This window comes from Falco peregrinus, chromosome 14 (genome assembly GCF_023634155.1).
Source record: "Falco peregrinus isolate bFalPer1 chromosome 14, bFalPer1.pri, whole genome shotgun sequence".
NCBI lineage: Eukaryota > Metazoa > Chordata > Aves > Falconiformes > Falconidae > Falco > Falco peregrinus.
Window position 1 is genome coordinate 13,065,845 of NC_073734.1, and position 20,380 is coordinate 13,086,224.

The 20,380-nt window shown below is 49.4% G+C and overlaps 1 protein-coding gene across 2 annotated transcripts in view; it reads left to right on the forward strand.

The window, feature by feature from the left end:
• The first annotated feature begins 806 nt into the window (after positions 1-806).
• WTIP (WT1 interacting protein) overlaps positions 807-20,380 on the forward strand; it is a 92,126-nt gene continuing 72,552 nt past the window's right edge. The window contains exon 1 of one of the 2 annotated variants that reach the window (XR_008749770.1): positions 807-7,015. Coding sequence is in view for 1 of the 2 variants with exons in the window: in XM_055818503.1 (XP_055674478.1) it covers positions 5,542-7,015 (1,474 nt within the window). In the remaining variant the exon portion in view is untranslated. The remainder of the gene's footprint in view (positions 7,016-20,380) is intronic. The other variant, XM_055818503.1, reaches the window with a different exon arrangement.

Genomic DNA, 20,380 nt, shown 5'->3' on the forward strand with positions numbered 1-20,380 from the left:
TGAAATGTAAATGTAACTGGTGTTCTCAACAAAACAATGTCCTCTCTGCTGAAATGATCCTTCTCATCATTGCTGAAGTGTGTTGTGTTGTCGTCAGGAGGTCAGCGCTCGCAGCCTGCCTTATTTCTTGAATGGGTGCAAAGAGGCGCACACAGTTGGTCTGGTACTTTTCACTGGCAGAGAAGAGGGGGCCACGTGTATAGCAGTCTGACCCTCGCACAGTGTTTCTATTTTGTATTAAATGCACTAACGCTATCTGATTGCTTTGGCAGACGACAATTTGCATGTTGTAACCAGGACTTTCTTTTTATCACATCAAAAAAATTTTAGCTCTGTAGAGTCCCAGGTTTGTTTTTATATTTCCAAAGTCTCTGAAATAACAAATTCTATAGCCTAGGACCTCTTTAAAAGTACTAAGCGGGTGCACTGCTAATTGAACTGGCCTACTAAATTGTGTATTTATGCAAATGTAATGGCCTTTGTTAAGCTAAATGATTGTGTTTGAATATACAGTGGTTATGCCCTGCGATTGCAAGGAAGTATGACTAAGCCCATGTGCACATGAGCCAATAAACTGCTTTGGCCAGAAGTGTTATTTTCTGAAATATGTAAGAGAAGTGGAAGGCGAAACTATAAAAGAAATAAGATACATAAATGGTCTATTAATTGTAAGCGCTTGGACATATGTTGTCTGGCTAACCTAGCACATTCACAAAGTGCCTGTTGTGACTGGAATTTTACAGGCTCTGTCCCAACTTACATTTGTGCAGCGCAGTGAATAGCTGCATTTGCAATGAATAAGAAGAATGTAAAAAATGTTAAATAGTGTTTTATTGCAGATTTAGAATGAGAAATGACCTGTAAGCCTGCAGAGTAGTGTTAGTCAAAAATACTTGAAATAGTTGTGCCTAGCAAAGGTAGCCCTTCAAATACAGTATGTCCGGTCTACCAGAAGATGGTGCCCTAAAACACATCAGTAATTTCAATTTTTAAAAGTTGTGATCAACTGCAAATGAGTATTTTTAAAAACACATAAGGAAAAATCACCCAAGTCCAAATGCACATTAATATCCAAACTTCATATTCCAAAAATCTTGCTTATACTTAGTTATCACAACATAAATTAACATACAGAACTGAAACAAGCAAAACAATGCAATATAAAACACAATACAGCTACTGTGTCAAAGAAAATAAAAACTTCAGGCTCCCTCCTTCCAAAATAAAAAACATTCTTCAGCATAATTTTTGTATGAATTTCACAAGTTTTTTCCTGTTGTTTCGTTCTTTTTTTTTTTTTCAATTTGACTTAAAACAGACCAGACAAAAAGAATAGTCATTACATTCCTCACCAAGAAACCAATCAATTTTTAAACTGGAAATCAAAACAGTAAGTCCCCAAGTAATAAGTCTTATTTACCTTGTGGACTTGAAGGTATAATTTAATTGTTTTCTTAATGTTGGAGAGGAGGCAAATTGCAAAAAATGAGGTAGCATCCAATTCAATAAGCAAATCTGTGCAGCAGCTTCAAATTGTTAAGTAGATGAAGTGAAACAAAGAACCCCCTCCTGCACTGTGTCAGTAAAACTGCATCTGGTACAACGTACACTGAAATGCAAGGCGGTGGGATTTTTGCTCTTGTCTTCAATAGGGCTAAAGTATCACGGGTGAATTCATACATTTGCAGATTCTCTGCTTTGTTGGTAATAAACCGTCTGCAACTCTGGGAGACACAATCCCCAGCAGACCATCAGGTCTCCCTGCCTGTTGGCTTGGGCAGCGTTTCCTTGAAGGCACTGGCAATTAGAAGAAACAGGAGTGCACTGCTTGTGAGGCCCAGCCAGCTGATATTCACAGATCAATAACTCCACCTGGCTTTTTTGCTCCCTTTAAGTCTTAGACAAAGGAGTTTATTTAGCAGAAGCAGCTGCCTTTCCTTAACATCTCATTTACTGATATAACTTAAATTCAGGTGTAAGGATTACCACACTAAATTAAGAAACGAAGTTCAGCTTTTATAATACTCCGTGACAGCTTTTGTGCTCTTAGTTGCAGAAGTGTGAGTCTTTTTGCAATATATACATTTTACAGCTGGTTGTTTAAATTAAGCAAATGCATTTAAAATAAGGTGGAGAGAAAACCCTGTCAGGATTGTCAAGCTGTAATTGACCAGTACTTTGGGTTTTCTTATGTGTAACAGAATGACGGGGGTACCTATTACCGCAACAGCAGCCTTAACTCCACACTTTTTGTCTGCACAGCCCGGCACGTACGGTCCTCTAGGAGACATGCAGCAGTGCTTGAGTGTGCTATGTGCCACTGCAAACGTATTTATTTCACCCATGTGGGCTACATCTGTGGCTATAGTGTGGATAAATGTTATGTTCATTATGAAGTACAATGTACTGGTGAAGAGTGGGTCTGTAGTAGGGCCCCTGCAGCCGGGCTGAGACGGCAGCATCGTGCAGGGACACTGCCCAGGGCTGCAGCAGGCTAGGCTGGGCCTGGCTTTGAGGATTTACTTACTGAGCGTAGCCTTTCAACAGTAAAAGTAAGTGATTTTTATCATTTGATCCACATTGCTTATTAAAAAGGGCTGTTTCCTTAGATTCCTCAGATTCTCTCGGTCCTGAGTATGTTTTTCCAATGAGTTCATACTCAACGAAGCACGTGTTTTTCTTAATGACTTACGTACCAAGAGGCTTACCGTAGAAACTCGCTACCTGCTGGCAGCAGCAGCAGTTCAAACTGTGCTGCCTTCAAAGGTGGAGCAAGGGCAGATTTGTGGCTCGGAAGGACAGAGCTGCAGAAGCACAAGCTCCTGCTGCAGTGTGCACTTCTGACTTCACACAGCAGCAGCTCTGCAGCTGCTACTGCAGCAGAGATAGTGGCTCAAAATGCTGCCTTGCATGAGCACACAGGCAGGGCCTCCCAATATGTCCTACCCACTCCATTAGATTAATAGTAAAGTTATCCGTTCTTGTATTTTTTTTAAAAAACAAAACAAAACAAAAACTTAAATTATTTTTTCTTTACATGTGCTCTGATGGCTCAGGTTCCCAGGTTGTCCATGAGCCTCTCCTAGTTTCTCATGAAGACAACCTTATAAAAATTTGCAGTGAGTAGTTTGAAGTCGTAACAGGACAGAACATCCTAGTGCAGGCCCCAGGAAGGATTGAAGAAGGAGCGCTGCACCAGGACACTTGAAGGCAGCAGCCCATGGGACACCTGCTGCCCTAGACCACCTTTGTGCTGGAGTCACAGGTGGGGTACGTGAGGGCTGAAGTTAATGGCCATTTCCCATGTGCTCTGTGGAAGGAATCTCTCTTTGTTCTCAGTGGTTACATGCCCATGCTCCGTGGCTAACAGCACAGTTTGTGTCTTTACCAGCTTTACCAGAAAGTCCAAAGCTCGAACGGGATGGCACTTGACGTGCTGCTTTGACCCCGCCGCTTTGACCCCGCTCGGTGCCGTGGCGTGTTCGCTGCCGGCGCTGCGGACCCACGCTGTTAGCTGGAGCAGCGATGGTGCGCACCAGGACACACAGCTGCAAGAGGCGCTTTCGGCCATTGACACACCTGCAGACTAAAGGTGATATGCAACGTTCCACAAGTAATAAGCTGCAGGAGCACATGGTAACAGCTTCTTTAGGAGATCAGCAAAAAGTGCAACAAAAGATGTGAACGCATATTAGAAAAGAGCACTTGACTCTCAAGACCGGTTGTATTTGCACACATGTGTTCACACTGGCAGTCGCCCACATCTAACAGATTTGCTTTTCAGGCCTTGGTCTGCAACTTTACATGGTTTCTTTGATTTTTTTTTTTTTTTTTGTTCTGCCTGTCCCCCCCTGCACACACAAACAAACAGATTGCTAATCAACTGCCCTCCCACAGCTGGGGACATTTTTGAGTACACAGTTGCTTTTAATGTTTAATTAGGTATGATAACAGGATAAAATGTTCCTGGCCCTGCAGAGTGCCTACAGCTCAAACTTGCAACGTATTTCTTTCCTGGTGGGGTGCTGGGCACCCAGCTGTGTAAGGGCACCCCTCAGGTACCTACTGCTAGGGCTTCACCAGCATTTCTGCTAGCGACACAAATGACTATCAGGGGTTTGCAGCTTGGTTGCAAAAGAATTTACCATAGGCTGTGGTGTGGTACCGAGGGTCTCCGTTCAATTGCTATTTCGGGGTGTTGCTTTCTAACAGCCTTTCTCTGCGCAGAGGTAAGGGGCGAGCGGTGCTGGGTCTCGTTTGCTACTGATTCAACAGCCGAGGCTCTTGCAAAGCTACACAGACAGTAGCATGCTTTTTTACACACGCATCAATTTGTGGCTTGCTTTAGGCCGCGATATGTTTATCATATGTCTTTAGCGCTGCCTTTAAAAAAACCCCGAACTAAGTAACTGCAAGTAGTTGTCAGCTGCCGTGCTGCGGCACAGGCCGGTCCGGCGGCTGCTGGCCAGTGCTGGGGGCGTCGCACGTCGCACAGGTGAGCGGCTGGCAGCAGCGGGGCCGCTCCCGCGCCCCCGGCCCGCGCTGCCCCGCCCGCCCCTTCCCGCGGCGGGACGAGGCCGCGGGTCCCGCCGGAAAGTTCCAGTCGGGGGGCGCGAGCGGCGCAGCCCCCCGGAAGGCGGGAACCGCGGGCGGCCGCGCGGCGCCTCCCGCCCTGACAGGCCGCCGGGTGCGCGGCTTCCCGCGGGGCGCTCCCTCAGCCCCCGGCTTCCCGCCCCGCGGCGGCCCGGGGCGCGGTGACAGCCCCGCCGCCTCCCGGTCCGCGGCGAGCGGCGGCACCGCCCGCCAGCCCCGGGCCGGGCTGGGTGAGCGCCGGCCGAGGAGGAGAGCAGGCGGCGCGGAGGGGAAGCCGCCGACCCCGCCGCCAAGCAGCGCCGCGGCCGCCCTCTCCCTGACTGACTCGGTGAAAATCATTGTTTGGCTCCGGCATTAACTACATTCCAGCGGGACGCAGCGCCCAGTCTCCTTCCTCGCATTCCTGCCCCACACAAAGGAGTCCCTGCCTCGCCGCGCCCCGCGCTCCGCTCGCCGCGCCGCAAAGCCCCTCCGGGCCGGCCGCCGTCTTCGCCCCCCGCCCGGGGGTGCGGGCCGGGCCGCGGCCCCGCCGCGGGGCGGCCGGCCGGGGGCGGCGGGGGCAGGGAGCCGCCGAGCGCAAATTCCTCCGCGCAGCGCGCCATTGACTGGACCGAGCAACTTATTTAAGGCTGGAAAGTGACACAGGGGCTTCCTCGTCTCTGCTCGCCGCGCTCCGCCGGGGAACCCGGCCGCACCGAGCCGAGCGCCGCGGCGCGGGGATGCCGCCGAGGTGACTGCCGCCTCGCCCGCTCGCCGCCGAGCAGCCCTCCGGAGAAGGAGCCGCGTCCCGCCGCTGCCCCGCCAGGACCCCGGGAAGGGGCTTTCTTTCGTTTTTTTGGGGGGGGGGTCTGTGTTGTTCCCCCACCACCTTTCATTCGCTCCGGGCTGCGCTTCCGTAGAGAGTTCGCCGGCCCTCCCCCGCCCCGCGCCGCCGGGCTTCGGCCGAGCATGGAGAAGTACGAGGAGGACATGGCACTGAAGGCCACCAAGTTCATGGAGGATCTGTCCCTCTACGAGCCCTGCCCAGAGGGTCCTTACGGCCGGGGCGGCCGCCGGGACCTGGCGCTGCACCCCGACCTGGAGGAGACCAAGCGGGTCATCGCCGCCCACATGACGGCGGAGCAGCGGGGCCGGAAGATGAACGGCACCGCCGCGCCGCCGCCGCCCGCCGAAGCCTTCCCCGCCGCCGCCCCCTGCGGCAAAGCCTACCCGCCCGCGGCGCCGGCCGCCCCGCTCCGCGCCGCCAACGGCCGCGCCGCCGCCGAGCCGCCACCGACCGCGGGGCCGCCGTGCTGCGAGGAGGGGCTGTGCACCCGCTCCGAGGTGGCGCTGCCCTGCTACAGCGGCTTCGCCGACAAGGGCAAGCGCTACTCGGCCGAGGGCTACCGCTACGCCGCGGGCAGCGCCTACGAGGGCGGCTACGTGGCCAAGGGCGGCGGGCGGGCGCCCGGCGGCCCGGACGGCAAGTACGGCGCCGCCAGCCCGCGGGCCAGCCTGGCCGCCGCCTCGCCGGGCCCCGGCGCCGAGCACGGCAAGTTCTCCAGCCCGCGCTCCAGCCTGGGCGGCGCGGCCGCGCTGCCCTACGAGAAGTTCTCCAGCCCCCGCTCTAGCCTGGTGGTGCCCGGCCAGGAGAAGTACGGCAGCCCCCGCGCCAGCCTGGTGCAGTACGACGGCGCCGCCCTCAGCCCCCGCTCCAGCTACGCCAGCACGGCCAGCGACACCAGCAAGCACTCCAGTCCCCGCGCCAGCCTCACCAGCTACGACGGCGGCGGCAGCAAGCCCAGCAGCAACCGCACCAGCGGCATCAGCATGGGCTACGACCAGCGCCACGCCAGCCCCCGCTCCAGCACCGCCAGCCAGTACTCCTGCACCACCAGCCCCCGCTCTAGCTACTCGGACTCCAGGTACGGCCCGCCGGGCAGCGCCGAGCCGGAGGGGGCGGGCGGCGCCGGGCTCGCCCTGGCCAGCCCCCGCTCCAGCCTCTGCGGCCCCGAGGGCCGCGGCGCGACGGGCGCCGCCGTGGTCAGCCCCCGCTCCAGCATCTCCAGCCAGAGCTCGCGGAGCTCCCGCGGCTCCATGAGCGCCTACCCCGAGCTGCAGCTGCCCTCGCCCCGCTCCTCCCTGCTGGGGCCCGGCCTGCAGGAGGACGGCGCCGTGCCCGAGCTGGGGGACATCTACCACAAGATCCACGCCCAGTCCCCGCCGCGGCACGACCAGCAGCACCCGGCCGCCGCCCCCGAGGCAGTGCCCCCCTACGCCTACAGCCCGACCAAAGGCTCCGCTTCGGCTCCCAAATTCAAGCTCCCCTACCAGGTGACGCCGTGCCGGGAGAGCGGCCCCAGCCAGGCGGAGAGGCGGCTGGAGGCGCTAACGCTGGAGCTGGAGAAGGAGCTGGAGATGCACATGAAGAAGGAGTACTTCGGTGAGTGGGTGACCGAGCAGCCAGGGTGGGCTGCGGGGGTGGGGGTGGGGTGGGTGCGGGGCCTGCCCGCAGCGGGGGGGGGGGGGTTGGCTGGGCAGAAGGGAGCAGGGGATGCCCGGCGCTGCTCTGGACCAGGCACCTGCGGCAGCGCCTATCGCCGCCAACGCTGTCCGTCTGACTGGTGTCAGAAGTGCTTGTGCCGGAGCTCGTTCCTAGTGTTTGATCTGTGTCCCGGCTATTCCTTACATAGTTTGCCAGGACGTGTGGTGCTTCCCCTTCCACGTGAGAGCTTGTCTGAGGTGTTAACAGAAGCTGTTTGTGCTGTTGGGGCTTATGGTGATTCCCGTTTGCCTCCCTTCCTCTGGGGCTGCTGAAGCTTCACAGATAACCTCTAGCATCACTGAGCCTGTGGCGTTTTCAGCTGTGCTCTTAGGCCGCCTGTGATAGCTTTTATGGATGATGAGCATGGCCCGTGAAGCAATCTTTAGTGCCTCGTTCAATAAAATCTTGGTGCTAGTTCGGAGTACCCGTGGGACCCCAGCATCGTTTCTTTCCCGCAAGGCCTTGCAGGGTCCGCTCAGCGCACAAGGCTGTTGGGGATCGGTGCTGTCCCTGGGGCAGGAGGGGAGTTTGGGGGAGAGCAAAGCCTGCTGCCCTTGCTTGAGGCTACATCAGCCTGCTATCTCCCGAATTTTTGTTGCTTCTTTATAGAACAAAAGTAACCTCTTGAAATGAGTGAACACATCTTGTTAGTCACGCTAGTTTAGATTAAGCGCCCTTCTTGCTTGCTTTGTACTGTATGGAAAAGGCCAAAACGCCTTTGAAAGATGATCCTGGAGCATGGAAATACTGCCCTGTTTCTCCTGTGCTGGAGACCACAGATGAGCCAGGTGACTGCCAGACTTGGACAGCCCTTGGAGCAGTTTGTCCCCTGCTTGAATGAGGGATGAGGGCTATTACATAGGGGTATGAGAGCTCCTGGCAGAGGAGGGAGAAAGAGACCTCGGAAGATGAGTGGCTGTGGATGAGCCAGCCCCTATCTGTGGCCTTTGAGAGGACAGTTACCTGTGCCTTTGTGTGCTGCCTGGGCATGGGGGAGAAGCGCTCTCTCTGTGATTTCTGATTAATGTGACCATTGCTGAGGATGGAGGCATGCATTACCTTGGTTGCTGATTTAGACATGAGGATTCAGACCGCTTTTGGCACAGCGCTAGTGTGCTTTGCGTAGAAGGTGGGAGTTGCAGGGCTCCCTGCAAGTGTCTGGGATAAACTTGTAGTGGGACAGACCTGGACTGATGAGCAGAGGTAGCTAAGGGAGCAGTACCCTGTCCTACTAGGAAAACCTTTCTGTGAACTGCAGTAGCATAGTTTCTACAGTCTCTTGTACCCAGACAAAGGAAGCTGACCACAGTGCTTACTGCCTCCCTCCATTCCATCTGGGGCTGGTAAAAAAGCTGATGTTCATCCACTGCATCGTTTGCTGGGCCTGGCACCTGGCATGGTACTCTTCACTGGCTGAGTGACAGTAATTGTTCACTTCTGAGTATGTGGAAAAGCTGAAGGAGGGCACATTAACGCACAAACTGCAAGGAAATGTTACCTTCAAAATCTCTATGGATATACAGTGAGAGACTGAGAAATAAGATGTATTCAGAAAAGCAAGTTATAGTTGTCCTGAGCCTCTTGAGAGGGGTTTGCAGTGGCCAGGGAAGCTGGGTGTGCAATCAGGGACTCCAGGAGCAGCTCTGGGGAATCTTGTGTTGTGGGTGGGTTTTGCTTGATAAGAATTTGCCTGTTTTGAGTGTCACTGTTTGCAGGTATATTCTGTAGCAACGTGTTGCAGCATGCCCTGAACCTCAGCAGATGCATCCCTTGTAGTGAGCTTGTGCCTTTATACTGTGAGAGCATATGTACCAGCTGCTCTGTAGGCATTTGTTGTACATTGTTGCACAAAGAAGTGCTGCTGTGACTTGCACCCTGGAAGCAGATGAAACCCGGAAAACTGGGGGGCTTTAAAAGAGAAAGTTGATTTCTGTGAGTTATTGTGGTTTGGATAAATCCTGGTGGGCTTGATCCTGCATTTCTGGTTCAGATCACCCGTGGAGGTGAATGCTGAGCCAAGCGCGTGAGGGGTTGGCAGGAGCAACTGCAGGCTGATGGGTCACAGACAAGGAGAGCCAGAACAGCATGGGGGGAAGTCTGCTTATTTAGTTAGACTTGTTTGAGAGGGTCTTAAACAATGTTAATAAAAGGAAGCAAGGAGAAATGCACCCATTTGCATAGCAGCTTCCACATACTACAGCTGAAGTCTTTGCTTACGCATTCGCTCCCTTAGCACTGGTGTCTGGCATGCTCTGAAGGCAATATTGTGGGGTGTTCTGTGATGCCCATGCAGAACAGAAGTGTTGAGCCAATAGTCTTAACAAGGTAGAGGAACCAGAGGAGGTGGATTGATGCTTCTCAATTAGAGGAGCTCAATTGTCTAGTAAGTGTTTATATGAGCACACCGGTAATTTTCTGTTTATATGAGCACACCGGTAATTTTCTTGCATTCTGCCCGCCACCCCTCGAACCCAAATCCCAAAAAAACAACCTTGAAAAATTGAGCAGTGTTTTATTTTGAAACTGAAGTCAAGTGACTAACCAGTCTCGTGGGGAGGACTACTCTACCTTCATTCTATTTGTGGGTCAGCTTGAGTGTTCCCCTAACCATGCTTGTGCTGGCAGTCCTTGGCTTCTCTCCCACACATCACTGCTCTGCTCCAGGGAAAACCTGTAGTCTGGAGTAGATGAATACGTGATGGGGGGGTATGTGCAAGGTTTGAGCATCAGAGAGGCTCCAGGGGAGCCAAGTAGTGTGCAAGTCAGCAGGTCTGAGGGACTGATGACCGTCTCTGCCCATGTTGGTATGAACTGCTCTGTGCTGGGAGCTCTGCTGTGCTGCATCACCTTCTCCGTCCTCCCCTTCCTTTCAGCAGGCTTCACTGCATCTATAGAGAGAAGGAAAACTCCCTTACGCAGTTGGTTTAGTCTGACTGAAGATGACAGTGCTGCAGAAGGAGTGCTCTTCATCTGCCCTACCCCCAGTTGCACAGCTAAGAGGTAGCACCTTGCCACTTCCAAGTGCTCCCATCAGCATGTTGCAGCCATGTGCACTCACTGATGTTACAGAAAATGAAGCCTGCAGAGAAGGAAGGGGAGAGGGAGGGTTGTTTGGGGCCGGATTGGTGAGCCGCTCCAATTTATCTCTGTCAGTGAGGTGGCTGGAGCAGACCCAATGGAGACAGTGTAGGCAGAGGGCTCTGGGAGGCTGAGACTATTCCTTTGGCAGCAGCCTGCAGTTGTGTTGGGTAAAGCCATGAGACTTCATTCCCTTGTAGCTGCTTCATATGCAACCTAAACTGCTTCGTCCTCAGCCCACTGAGACCCCCTGTCTTGTCCCCTGTCAAGGTACTGACAGTTTAGTAAATGCACTCAGTTTAGTGGCGGATGCTGAGGAGAAAGGTAATAAAAAGTACTTTCATTCACTTTCATAACTGTTGTTAGCTGAGCATTCGTATGTGACGAGGTGAATTGTCAAATTTGTTTCAGGGATGTTTTAAATTGAATGTGTATCCTGAGGTATCAACAGGATATTTGTGGGTGTTGGACAGTCTCTTGAATTCTGTTTATTTTGCAGAATTCTTCAGTCTGTCTAGGTATTAAAAAAGACAGTTTAAGGCAAAAACTGGATTTTTGGCATGCCCATCAGAGTCAAGCAGTACTTGCGAGACTGACCGTAAACCTACATCTTGTCATGTGCTGGGCAGGGAAATGTCATTGTGTTGACCAGTCCTGCTGATTTGGCTGTTGTTTTTGAATGAGATCTCTCCGTATGTCCTGTGGCTTTCTTGGTATGTTGTCAGAAATGGAAGAAGTCAACAGAGGGGTGCAGGCACCAATCGTGTGCTCCCAGCAGCCCTGCTGTGCTGCAGCTGTTGCCCAACAAGGGCTGCCTGCTCGTCTTGGCCAGGGTGGCGGGATCCAGTGCAAGAAGTGACTTAATTGTCTCACAGTCTTGAATGAAAGAGGAGATGGAAAAGGCACCATGAAATGAGGGGGGCAGGGGTAATGCAGATTACTTCCTGCCTGTGCGAAGTCTAGAGAGAGATGCTTGCAGTCTCGCTGGCATCCTTTGACACCCCTGTGTGATGCCCTTTGAAGGTGCTTTTCCCCATCTCTGCACATCAAGTGTCTTCCCCGCCTCTTGCTGCCACCTCACCCTCATATCTCTTCCATTTGATATGCAGAATACAGCAAGTTCATAGCACATGTGGTACGCCTCCGTGAGAAACAAGCAGTCCCCATCACAGAGAGCTGTTACCTTTCTTGTCTTCTACAGGCACCTTTGTCTGACCTTCCCCACCCTGAGGGAAACTGCCCCTTTCTTGGTACCCTGTAGGAGGTTTACCAGGCAAAGCAGGGATCTGTTGGTATCTCAGAATGAGACACAAAGTCTGGATTCTGCTACTAACTGTAAGTCATCTGTCTAGCAAAAGCCTGTTCTTAACCTAACAAGTAGGCTTGACTTTTGTGAGCTCCTGGATCTTTCCAGAAAGCCACCCTGTAGTACCAGCACACATTTTTTGGAGCACCACCAAGAAACACTGCTGATAACGTCCTGTTGAAAAGCCTTTGGCCTGGTGGGTAGATGAAAGGAAGAACTAGATCCTGGCCAGGCCCTTTCTGCCCCTTACATATATAGTTATCCATGCAAATCTGGACTGGCTTTTGGGCCCTACAGTACGCTCGTGAGTTCAGAGCTGTATGTTCTTGTAGGTTTTTTGTGCAGGTGATGTGACAGAAGGGTGTGTATACAAGTGAGATAAAAATCAGGACAGGTAACAGTGCTAAATTCCTAGAAGCTGCACTGCTTAAAGATGAAAATTGAAAATCTGAATGAAATTCAGGTGAGCTTGCAGTTAGTGACCTGAACACTTGAGATATTTGCTAAAGTGATTTTTTTTTTTAAGTCTTAGGATTTTCTGGTTTTTTGTGTGTGAAATATTAGATTTTTTTCCTGTTCATATCAAAGTAGAGGTAACAATTGCTACATCATGCTGTTTTTGGAAATTAGCAAAGATTTATTGTCTGGGAATTACTTTGTATTTCTCTTTATCTGGGCCTAGAAATCCATTCAGCTTTGATAAGTAGCTGAGATCGTTCAGCTTTTGCAGTTGAGTCTGTCCCATGAAAAATTCTTTCTTTTTCGCCACATATGAGCCTTTGAGGCAAACATCTAAATAGAAGTAAACTTACATGATGTGGTCTCCTGAAGTGTTCAAACCGGTCATGTGCTTCAGAGTTTGGTTTTGCTAATCTCCCAGTTACAGCTGGAAAATATATTGATGAAACTGATTTGAGAGTAGTTGGCCTTTTTTAGCTGAAGTGCAAGAAAGCCCTCAGAAATGCGCTCAGACTAGGGAGGTGTCTGTTCACTGGGGAAGGTGCAAGAGCTGCTGCAGTGGGAGGTGCTGGGGTACGTGTGAATTAGCAGCATCCTGGTGGCTCATGGCTACTGGGAGCCTGCTGTCCTCCTCTCACTGATGCTACACAGAGACAACAGGCGGTGCAGGCCATGTGTGCGTGAAGGGGAGCGTGAATGGTGCTGCTGCATGTGCCTGTGTGCATGGGAGTAGAGGAGGGGGGGAAGAGGGTGAATGATGGGCTGAATGAGCCAAGAAAATAATGAAATAGCAATAAGGAAAGCCTGTAGCTGGAGGGTCATCCAAGGGGTGAAAGGAGTTGGGAGGTGGCAGGGAGAGGATGTAGAATGAATTCTGGACAACAAAGAGGATGCAAAAAGTAAGCATAATAACACAAATCAACAGAGCTGGAAAAAATAAGTGTGGTGGTTTGTTGTTTTTGTTTTTTTTCTTTCTGTGGTATGAAATGTCCTATGAAGGGTGTGGGAGTGCTCCTAGACAGCTTCTGGCATCCCTGCTAGCCGTGCGCATGCTTGTGAGTCTCTCTGCTCTCTGAATTTGGGAGGTGATAAACCATGTCATATATAACAATGGGGGGGAGAGATGTGGAATATAAATGTTTGTTTTATTAAGTACTAGATGCATGTAATGTACAAAACGTACATTTTTACATTTAAAATGTGTGACTAAACTTGCACAGTAGCATGTGTTATTAATGGGGAGAACTGTTTTCTTACCTTCAGTTGCAGGAAACTCAACACTGAACAGGAGTATTTGATGGCAAATGTTTTTTTCTTGGTTTTGTTGTTTGTGCTTTTACTCTTGGGTTTTCTCTGCATTGTTATAGAAGTACTGCGTGTGGAGGGGGGATGGTGACATCCAAAGAACCACCATCTGTTTTATTAGTGCTACTGTAGGTGAGGTTTCAGATAGAGATTTGGGTGTGTAATGCAAGAGCTGGCACATGCACTGCTGTGGTATAGTAACTCCTGGTTTAATTGTTACCCTTTCCTGCCTCCTTATGGTTTGGGAAATGTACCTGCGTGTGTACCCCTGTGAATGTCGTGCCTGATTACTTTTGAGCCACAGGGTGATGGAGCAGTGGCCAAGGGGGCAGGGAAGGGACGAACCACCCAGCTCTATGAGTCTGAAGTAAAGGGGATCGTTTACATGCAAAATGCATATGGAGAAGGAAGTTTCTTTTCACCTGTTTCAGAGTCTGTATCTTTGTGGAAAGGGTACTGATTTTCAAGGGCTGAGTAAAGCCCGTGTTGCAGTTTGGTTTGGAGTGTGCTGTGCTGCTGGTGATAGCAGACCTGTGGGGCTGTTGCATGCAATACTGAGCAGTTCATTAGATCTGCTGATTTTTTAGGTCTCTGTGTCTAGCTCCAAGCCAGGTCTGTATTGCATTCCTCAAGTAAAAGGCTCTCAAATTCCCAGAAGTAACATCAGGCTTCTATACACATCCTTTCCCCTGTGATTACCACGTGCAAAAAACCCAAAACAACCCACCCCAGATATTGCCCTCTTAGGAGGCTCGGGGGAGACATCCTAAGGAAGATTCAAAGTAAAAAATTATTCTCTAGTGGAGTTTAACTTGTATTGGCAGCTGTTTACCTAGCCTCTGTGCCTGGTCTTCTGCAAAGATTTGTGTGCAAATGTCCCAGTTTGATGTTAAATCATGCACTGGAAATTTGTACAGGGTGGTGTGTGAATTGGGAGTAAATCATTTAATGGATTCTGTGGCCGCTGTATTTTGCAGAGTAGAAATGTGACCCTGTTGTGAAGGAACAAGGTTAACTGTCAAAGTAGCTGTAGTCACAACGTGATTGAAGTTGATGTTTCTTAGTGGAAAATTTCCCTGAAGTTGTATCATTTTTACATTTAAAATCTGTGATACAACTTTGTGTGCTTCTGCTGATGTCTTGGTGGTAGCAGCAGAGATATTGGTCTAGGCTGAAATCCTTAATATCCACAGTTGATAAATCAGGATGTAAATGTCTCTGTTACAGCCGTGCGAATATTGGATGTTTAGAAAGCCTTCTCAAAGCATAAAAATTTGCCAAATACTAAAACGATTATTTAAAAAAAAAAAAAAAGGAAAAAATCTGGCAAAGTGATTTTCAGATGTTTAAAAGGGTTGTTCAGCCATGGAAAGAAAATAAAACAGCAGTGATATACTGAAGAGTTATACTAAAACTGGAACAGTTTTGCAGAAATGTAGTAAGCTCTGGGCTTGGCCTCCTACCTAGATCATAACGTCCCAGAAGCTATCGCAGGACAGTGTTACACAGCACATTGGCAGAGTTGGGGGGGAGGGTTTTCTCAGCAGCACCTGGAGCCCTGCGGCACTGGAGGGGTGTCTCCTTTGCCCTGGACCCAGCTCAGGCACTGGCTGAGGATGTAATCTTGCAGTGCCATCCAACGAGGGCTGCCTGCCTGCCAGCCGAGTGCTTGGGTAGCTGTCCTTGTCAGGGTGAAGGTGTTGGGATCTGGTGGGACCCTGCGCCCTGGGTCCCTTGCCCTGCAGGTGCAGCTGCTCCCATGGTGCCTTAAAGTCCGTGCTTTGTCTCGCAGCCTGCCAAAGTGGAGCGGTTCTGCTGTCGGCATCAGTTGTGTCCAAAATAATTTCTTTTTCTGTGGCTGGAGAAACTAGTTGTCTCTTAGAGTATGATGTAGTGCTTGATATTTTATTTTTTTATTCTTTAAAAAAATTTTATGAGCCCATCCTGGATGAAGTGCCTCCTCACTTGGAAGTATGGGCTTGGAATGTATGATATAAAGCAACACTGAAACAGCAAAAAGGAAGAAATGCAGGAATGTGCATGGTGTCTGTAAGTTTTTATTACAAGTTTTAAAAGGCTCATTTTGGAGGGTTGCATTCAACTGCCTGAAGGTTCAAGTCCTGACAGGACAGAGGTACCTGAGGCTGTGATGTGGCATTGCTTGGAGATGCTCCAGGGGCGTGACAGCTCCTGAGGCTGGCAGCAGGATTCCTGTTGGCTTATTTGGGAGCAGGACCAGCCTTCAGTTCTTAACAAAATAGGCAGATGTGCTAATGATCAGCCAATAAATGTCAGTGTTTGGCTGGGTTTTTATGCAATTTTTCACTGTGTAACCTGTGTGGATGCTGTCTCTGGAGGTGAATTTTGTCCCTTGTTTTTCTACATTCAGACAGGTATTTCTGTTGTGTGGTATGTGTTTTCCTATTAACCTCACAGTTGTTTTAACTCCCTATCAGCACAGCCTTGTTTGTTGCTGTGCCATGGGACAGAGGAGCACTAGAAAACGGCTGAGTAAGTTATGTATCTCTTCCAGCTGGAGTATTTAACATTGTTGGAAACTTAATTCCTTGTTTTTTTGAGTAGTTTTACTACATCTCTAGTGTCACATTTATGTGTTCCAGCAAACTTTTAAGAAAAGGCCTATGACTCATTAAGGAAAAAAAACCCAGCACCCCAGAGCACAAATACTCATTTAATGCTCAGCTGAGAACTACCGTGCATATAAAACATGCAAGGGCTTACAGAGGGGGACTCCGCTGGGGTTAAGGATTTATTGCTAGTGACACCTATTTCCCAATTTGAGATGCTGGAAAAGTTCCTGTTGGCAGGTTTTGCATGAAAACCTGTAGGCAGGTGGGTTTAAACCTCTGTGTTTCTGTGTTGCTGGGGTTGTGGTGGTGCGTGTGTGCTGACAGGCGAAGCTCAGCCATCGTCTTGTCCGGTGTGGCTGAGCCCTGACCCTCCCTGGTGCTGAGGGAAGGGGGAAGCAGTGGCAGCTGCTGCGTGACTTGGAAGAAGGGTATGTATTGGGCTGGCATGGTTGGTGCTGCCCGCTGGGGTTGGGCTGGCGTGGGGTCTGCTGGTGGGTGCTGCACGTTACAGGCATGCTTAGTTTTCCGTAAGCTCAGGTACCTAACAGAGAATAGAGTTTCTCCAAGTGCTGGGGACAGGTCAAATGACTTCTTTGAAGAGGGGTGTGATCAGGTTGGAATAACAACACAAATACTTTAGGCTAGATTCGGGGGAGATGGTTAATTCTAAAGTCTTTAATTGCAGGTGGCAGCACTGAAAGGCATCTAGCTGATGATAGGTGAGGGTTAAAGCATGTATTTGTCAATGTTGGGAGAAGTGCAGAGAAGGCAGTATGCAAACGTAACGAATAGTAATACCACATACTGTTATAAAATAGCCAGGGAGTGGATCAAATGGACAATGAGGAGACACTTAATAGGTTACAAAAGGTCATGCATGGCTATATACCATTGCTTCTCTAAGAATTTGGTTGAACAAGTCCTGTTTCAGTTCAGAACACGTTTATAGTTTTTGTGAAAAGTAGATAGCTATTGTGGAGGAACTGCTGGGGACTCTCAGATGTTCTCCTGGCCATCCAAACATTTATTTAACCGGTGATCTGTTTCATTTGTGACACTGCAGAACTTCTTGTTTTCACTTTCCAGATGTTTTCTCCCTTTTAATGTGACCACTTGAAAAAAAATTAGAAAACAGCGAAGCTGAAGAGAAACAAAAAGCCATTCCTAAATGCAGTTTGACAGTTGTGCATATTTAGATGCTGCAGATCGCTTGGATCATATTTTCTGTGGTCCATGGAGACCCTGTGGCCTCTCCCACGCATGGAAAATACCCTTTTCTTCTGGAAGTCATTGCATAAACCTTTCTCCTGTGTAGCAAGCTTGTCCCCAAGCATATGCAGTGCAGGGAACTGCATGAGTAAGGCTCCTGGGCTGGGAGTTGAGTGGTTCTGCTGCACTTTCTCAGTCTCCTTCAATGTTACCTCTGTGCTGGCAGTACCAGCCTGTGGGGGTTTGGGGAGCATTGGGTAAGGCCAGTCCTGAACTGTCCCTGGTTGGCTCAGCGGGGTGTGGTGTTGGACTTGAAACACAGGGCCAGGCAACTGTTTGTGGATATCCCAAATTTAAATGCAATGGTCTGAGGTTCATTTTTATGTGCAGCCTTTGCATGTGCAAAACTGCAGCACGCGTGCAAGGTGTAGTTGATTGGAAACCTTTGTTAAAACGGCATTTCTATTAAGGTGGGGAGAAGTGTGTTTGTTACTGTAATAAATTAAGTGCTGACCTGACTGAATTGAGATGGCTGAGGTCTCTGCTGCTGCAGCTTGATTCTGTTTTACTGGCCTCATGGATATGACATACCCTTCAGTAGTGTTAGAGTAGGATCTTGGTTTCCTGTGTTTGTTCCTGGTGTGAAATTCCTACTAAATCTGTTTGTTTGGGCCAGATGTTAAGTGACTGGAAAATAATTACTGGAGGAATGGTTCTGAGCAAGGGGATAGGGAATAGACTTTGCCACTTAGACAAAGTTTCCTCTGCTCAAAAGAAGTGTTAACCTGGCCGTGTGCTGCTGTCTGCTGCCCTGCCTGTTCTTGTCATGGACATGAAACGCAACAGGATTAGACCTGTGGTCTCTGTGGACTGCCTCACCTGTCACACTACTTTCCACCTCTTCATAACTAAGTTAGTTCAAAGAGAATGTTGATTTTTTATTTTTGTTTTTTAAAAAAGAATAAAATTTAGAAGGTATAAGCAGCAGAAGATACTGGAGCCCAGCATCAGCTGAGACAAAACAACTGTTTATACCAGGCAGCGGAAAGAGCTGTCATTGGTAAAATGTTGGATGTCTCAAAGTTTCTCTGTTGTGGCAGTTGCTGTGCTGTTAACCTTGAGCATCCCAGTTCTCAGGTGTAGATGGGGGAAATGGGTAATCCCTCAGGGAATAAGGCAGAAGTTTTGGTGAATGGCTAATAAGTATTGCAGCTCTTTTTTTGCCAAGCAGTTATGTGAAAATGCTCTGCAATTGGTGGGTTGCCCATTTTTAATGGAAGCCATGTTTCCCAGATCTAAACACTTGATAAATAGAAAACAGAGCTGCACAACAATCATGTTAACAGTCCAGATTTTAAGCTGGTTTGAGAAATAAGCATGTAATTTTCTGAAGTGTAGGTCAGTAGCTGGTCTTCTCAGAAAGCATGTTGGCTTGTACCTGTTCCTGACTAGAGTGGGGCCAAGCCTCTGTGGTGCAGCCCTGTAAAGTAGCAGGGGTTCACAGCAAGCATTTGCTCCGGTGGAAAACCCCTGCGACTTGGGTGCAGACCTTAGTGGCTTAACTTAGTGGCTTTCGGGGGGGGGGGGAACCCTGAAGACATCCTAAAATAAAATCTGTGCAAGGTATTAACTAATTGCATTTTGATTTAGAAAATGGAACACTTATCTGATAAATCCAGCCCTCTCTCATTCATGACAGTCCTGTTTAGGTCACAGGGACATGTTTGACTTGTTTCTGACAGCTTGGAGTCATCTCTGGTTGTTTTTATTACACCACAGAGATCAGGGAATAAGTAAATCATGTCTGTGTTTTATGCTTGCTGTGTTTCTCTGTCTGGCTTCCCCAGCTGCCTCAGACATATCCACCCTGGAACTGTCAGGTATATGGCTGCTTTGTGCTGTGGCTGTAAAAGCGATATGCTGTTTGTCTGGGAGCTTGGTATCTTGATAGTTAGACACCAATGTCCTGCAAATTATGATGTAAATAACAAAGAGCCGGTGGAGTTAATGGTGTGAAAGAGGGCTATAATGATCTGGTAAGTCCTGCCGACCTCTTTCAGCTTGTACAAAGCCAGCTATTGGCACTGAGTTCCCAAGTTGCTCCACTCGCTAGCAGGAGACGATTTTATGGAAGATGGGTGTGAATCCTAGGAAAGCGGCCTGTTGCAGAAGCTGGGATCCCACCATCTTGGGCCACTGAAAGTGTCAGTGTGAAGAAACTAGATCCAGAGACTGAACATGACTTTTCCGTGTGTGTGATTTTTGGCAGAGTGGGATAGAGGTTGTGTCTAGAAGTGGGTCTGTATCCTCTGCTTTTCCTCTCCTTGTCTTCTGCCCAGAACAGAAGTCACTTAAAGGTGTCAAGAGCTAAACCTGGAGAGGATGTACAGAGCAGAGGAACAGGTGCAGACATGAGTGATCTATGTGACACCCATTGCCTCTGACCTGCAGGTGGTTATAGAGAGCACCCTGATGCACTGCGTGCTGTGGATGAAGTGCTGGGGACTGGGTACTGTTGCCACTTTCTTCCTTTGGTTGCCTTTTTTGCTGAAAAAAAAAATAGGTCTTGCTTATAGATACTTTGTTTTTTCTTAAAATTTTGGCAGTCCTAGTCTCAGCTGCTGTTTTACAAACAAATAGAAAAAAGCTTGCGGTTGTCCTTGGCCTGGAAGGAGACTCCCAGTCTTACTTCTGGATGTTAGCTTTGAGGGGGGCATTCGTGTGCAAGGTTGGCAAGAGTGTCTGTGCTGGGAGGTGTTGCCCAGTCTTGGAGAGTGGTGCAGGATGTTCTAGAGGCTGCACAAGCAACACCAGCAAAGCAGGTCACTGCCCAGTTCAGAGAGAGGAGAAAAATCAAATGCACAGCAGGTTTGGGCTTGAAGCTTTGAACACAGCACAGGGCAGGCACAAGGCAAGGTTTGTCCCTTGCTGTAGTTTCTGGCAGAGTGTAGCTGTGGCAATTGACTCACCAAATGCCATCCCTAGAGCTTCAGAGAGCCCTTGTGTTATGGGGTGCTTGTGACTCAGGAGTGCCAGACCATGCTCTCTTGAAAAACAAAACCTAAAATCCTCCCTGACCTATTAAGAAAAGGGGAAAAGAGAATGGGTAGCTTGGGTTAGGCTGAAACAGCTTTGCAAACTGATGTTACTCTCTTGGGAAAAGGCTTTCTCAGCCCTGTTCCACACCTGGGAGGAATTCAGGCCGGTGAAGAACCAGCCCAGAAAGGTGATCCCCAGAGGCTGATGTGCATTTATTCACAAAGAAAATACTTTGAAGATGCTCCCAGAGTAGACTTGCAAATCAGCTTCCTGGTG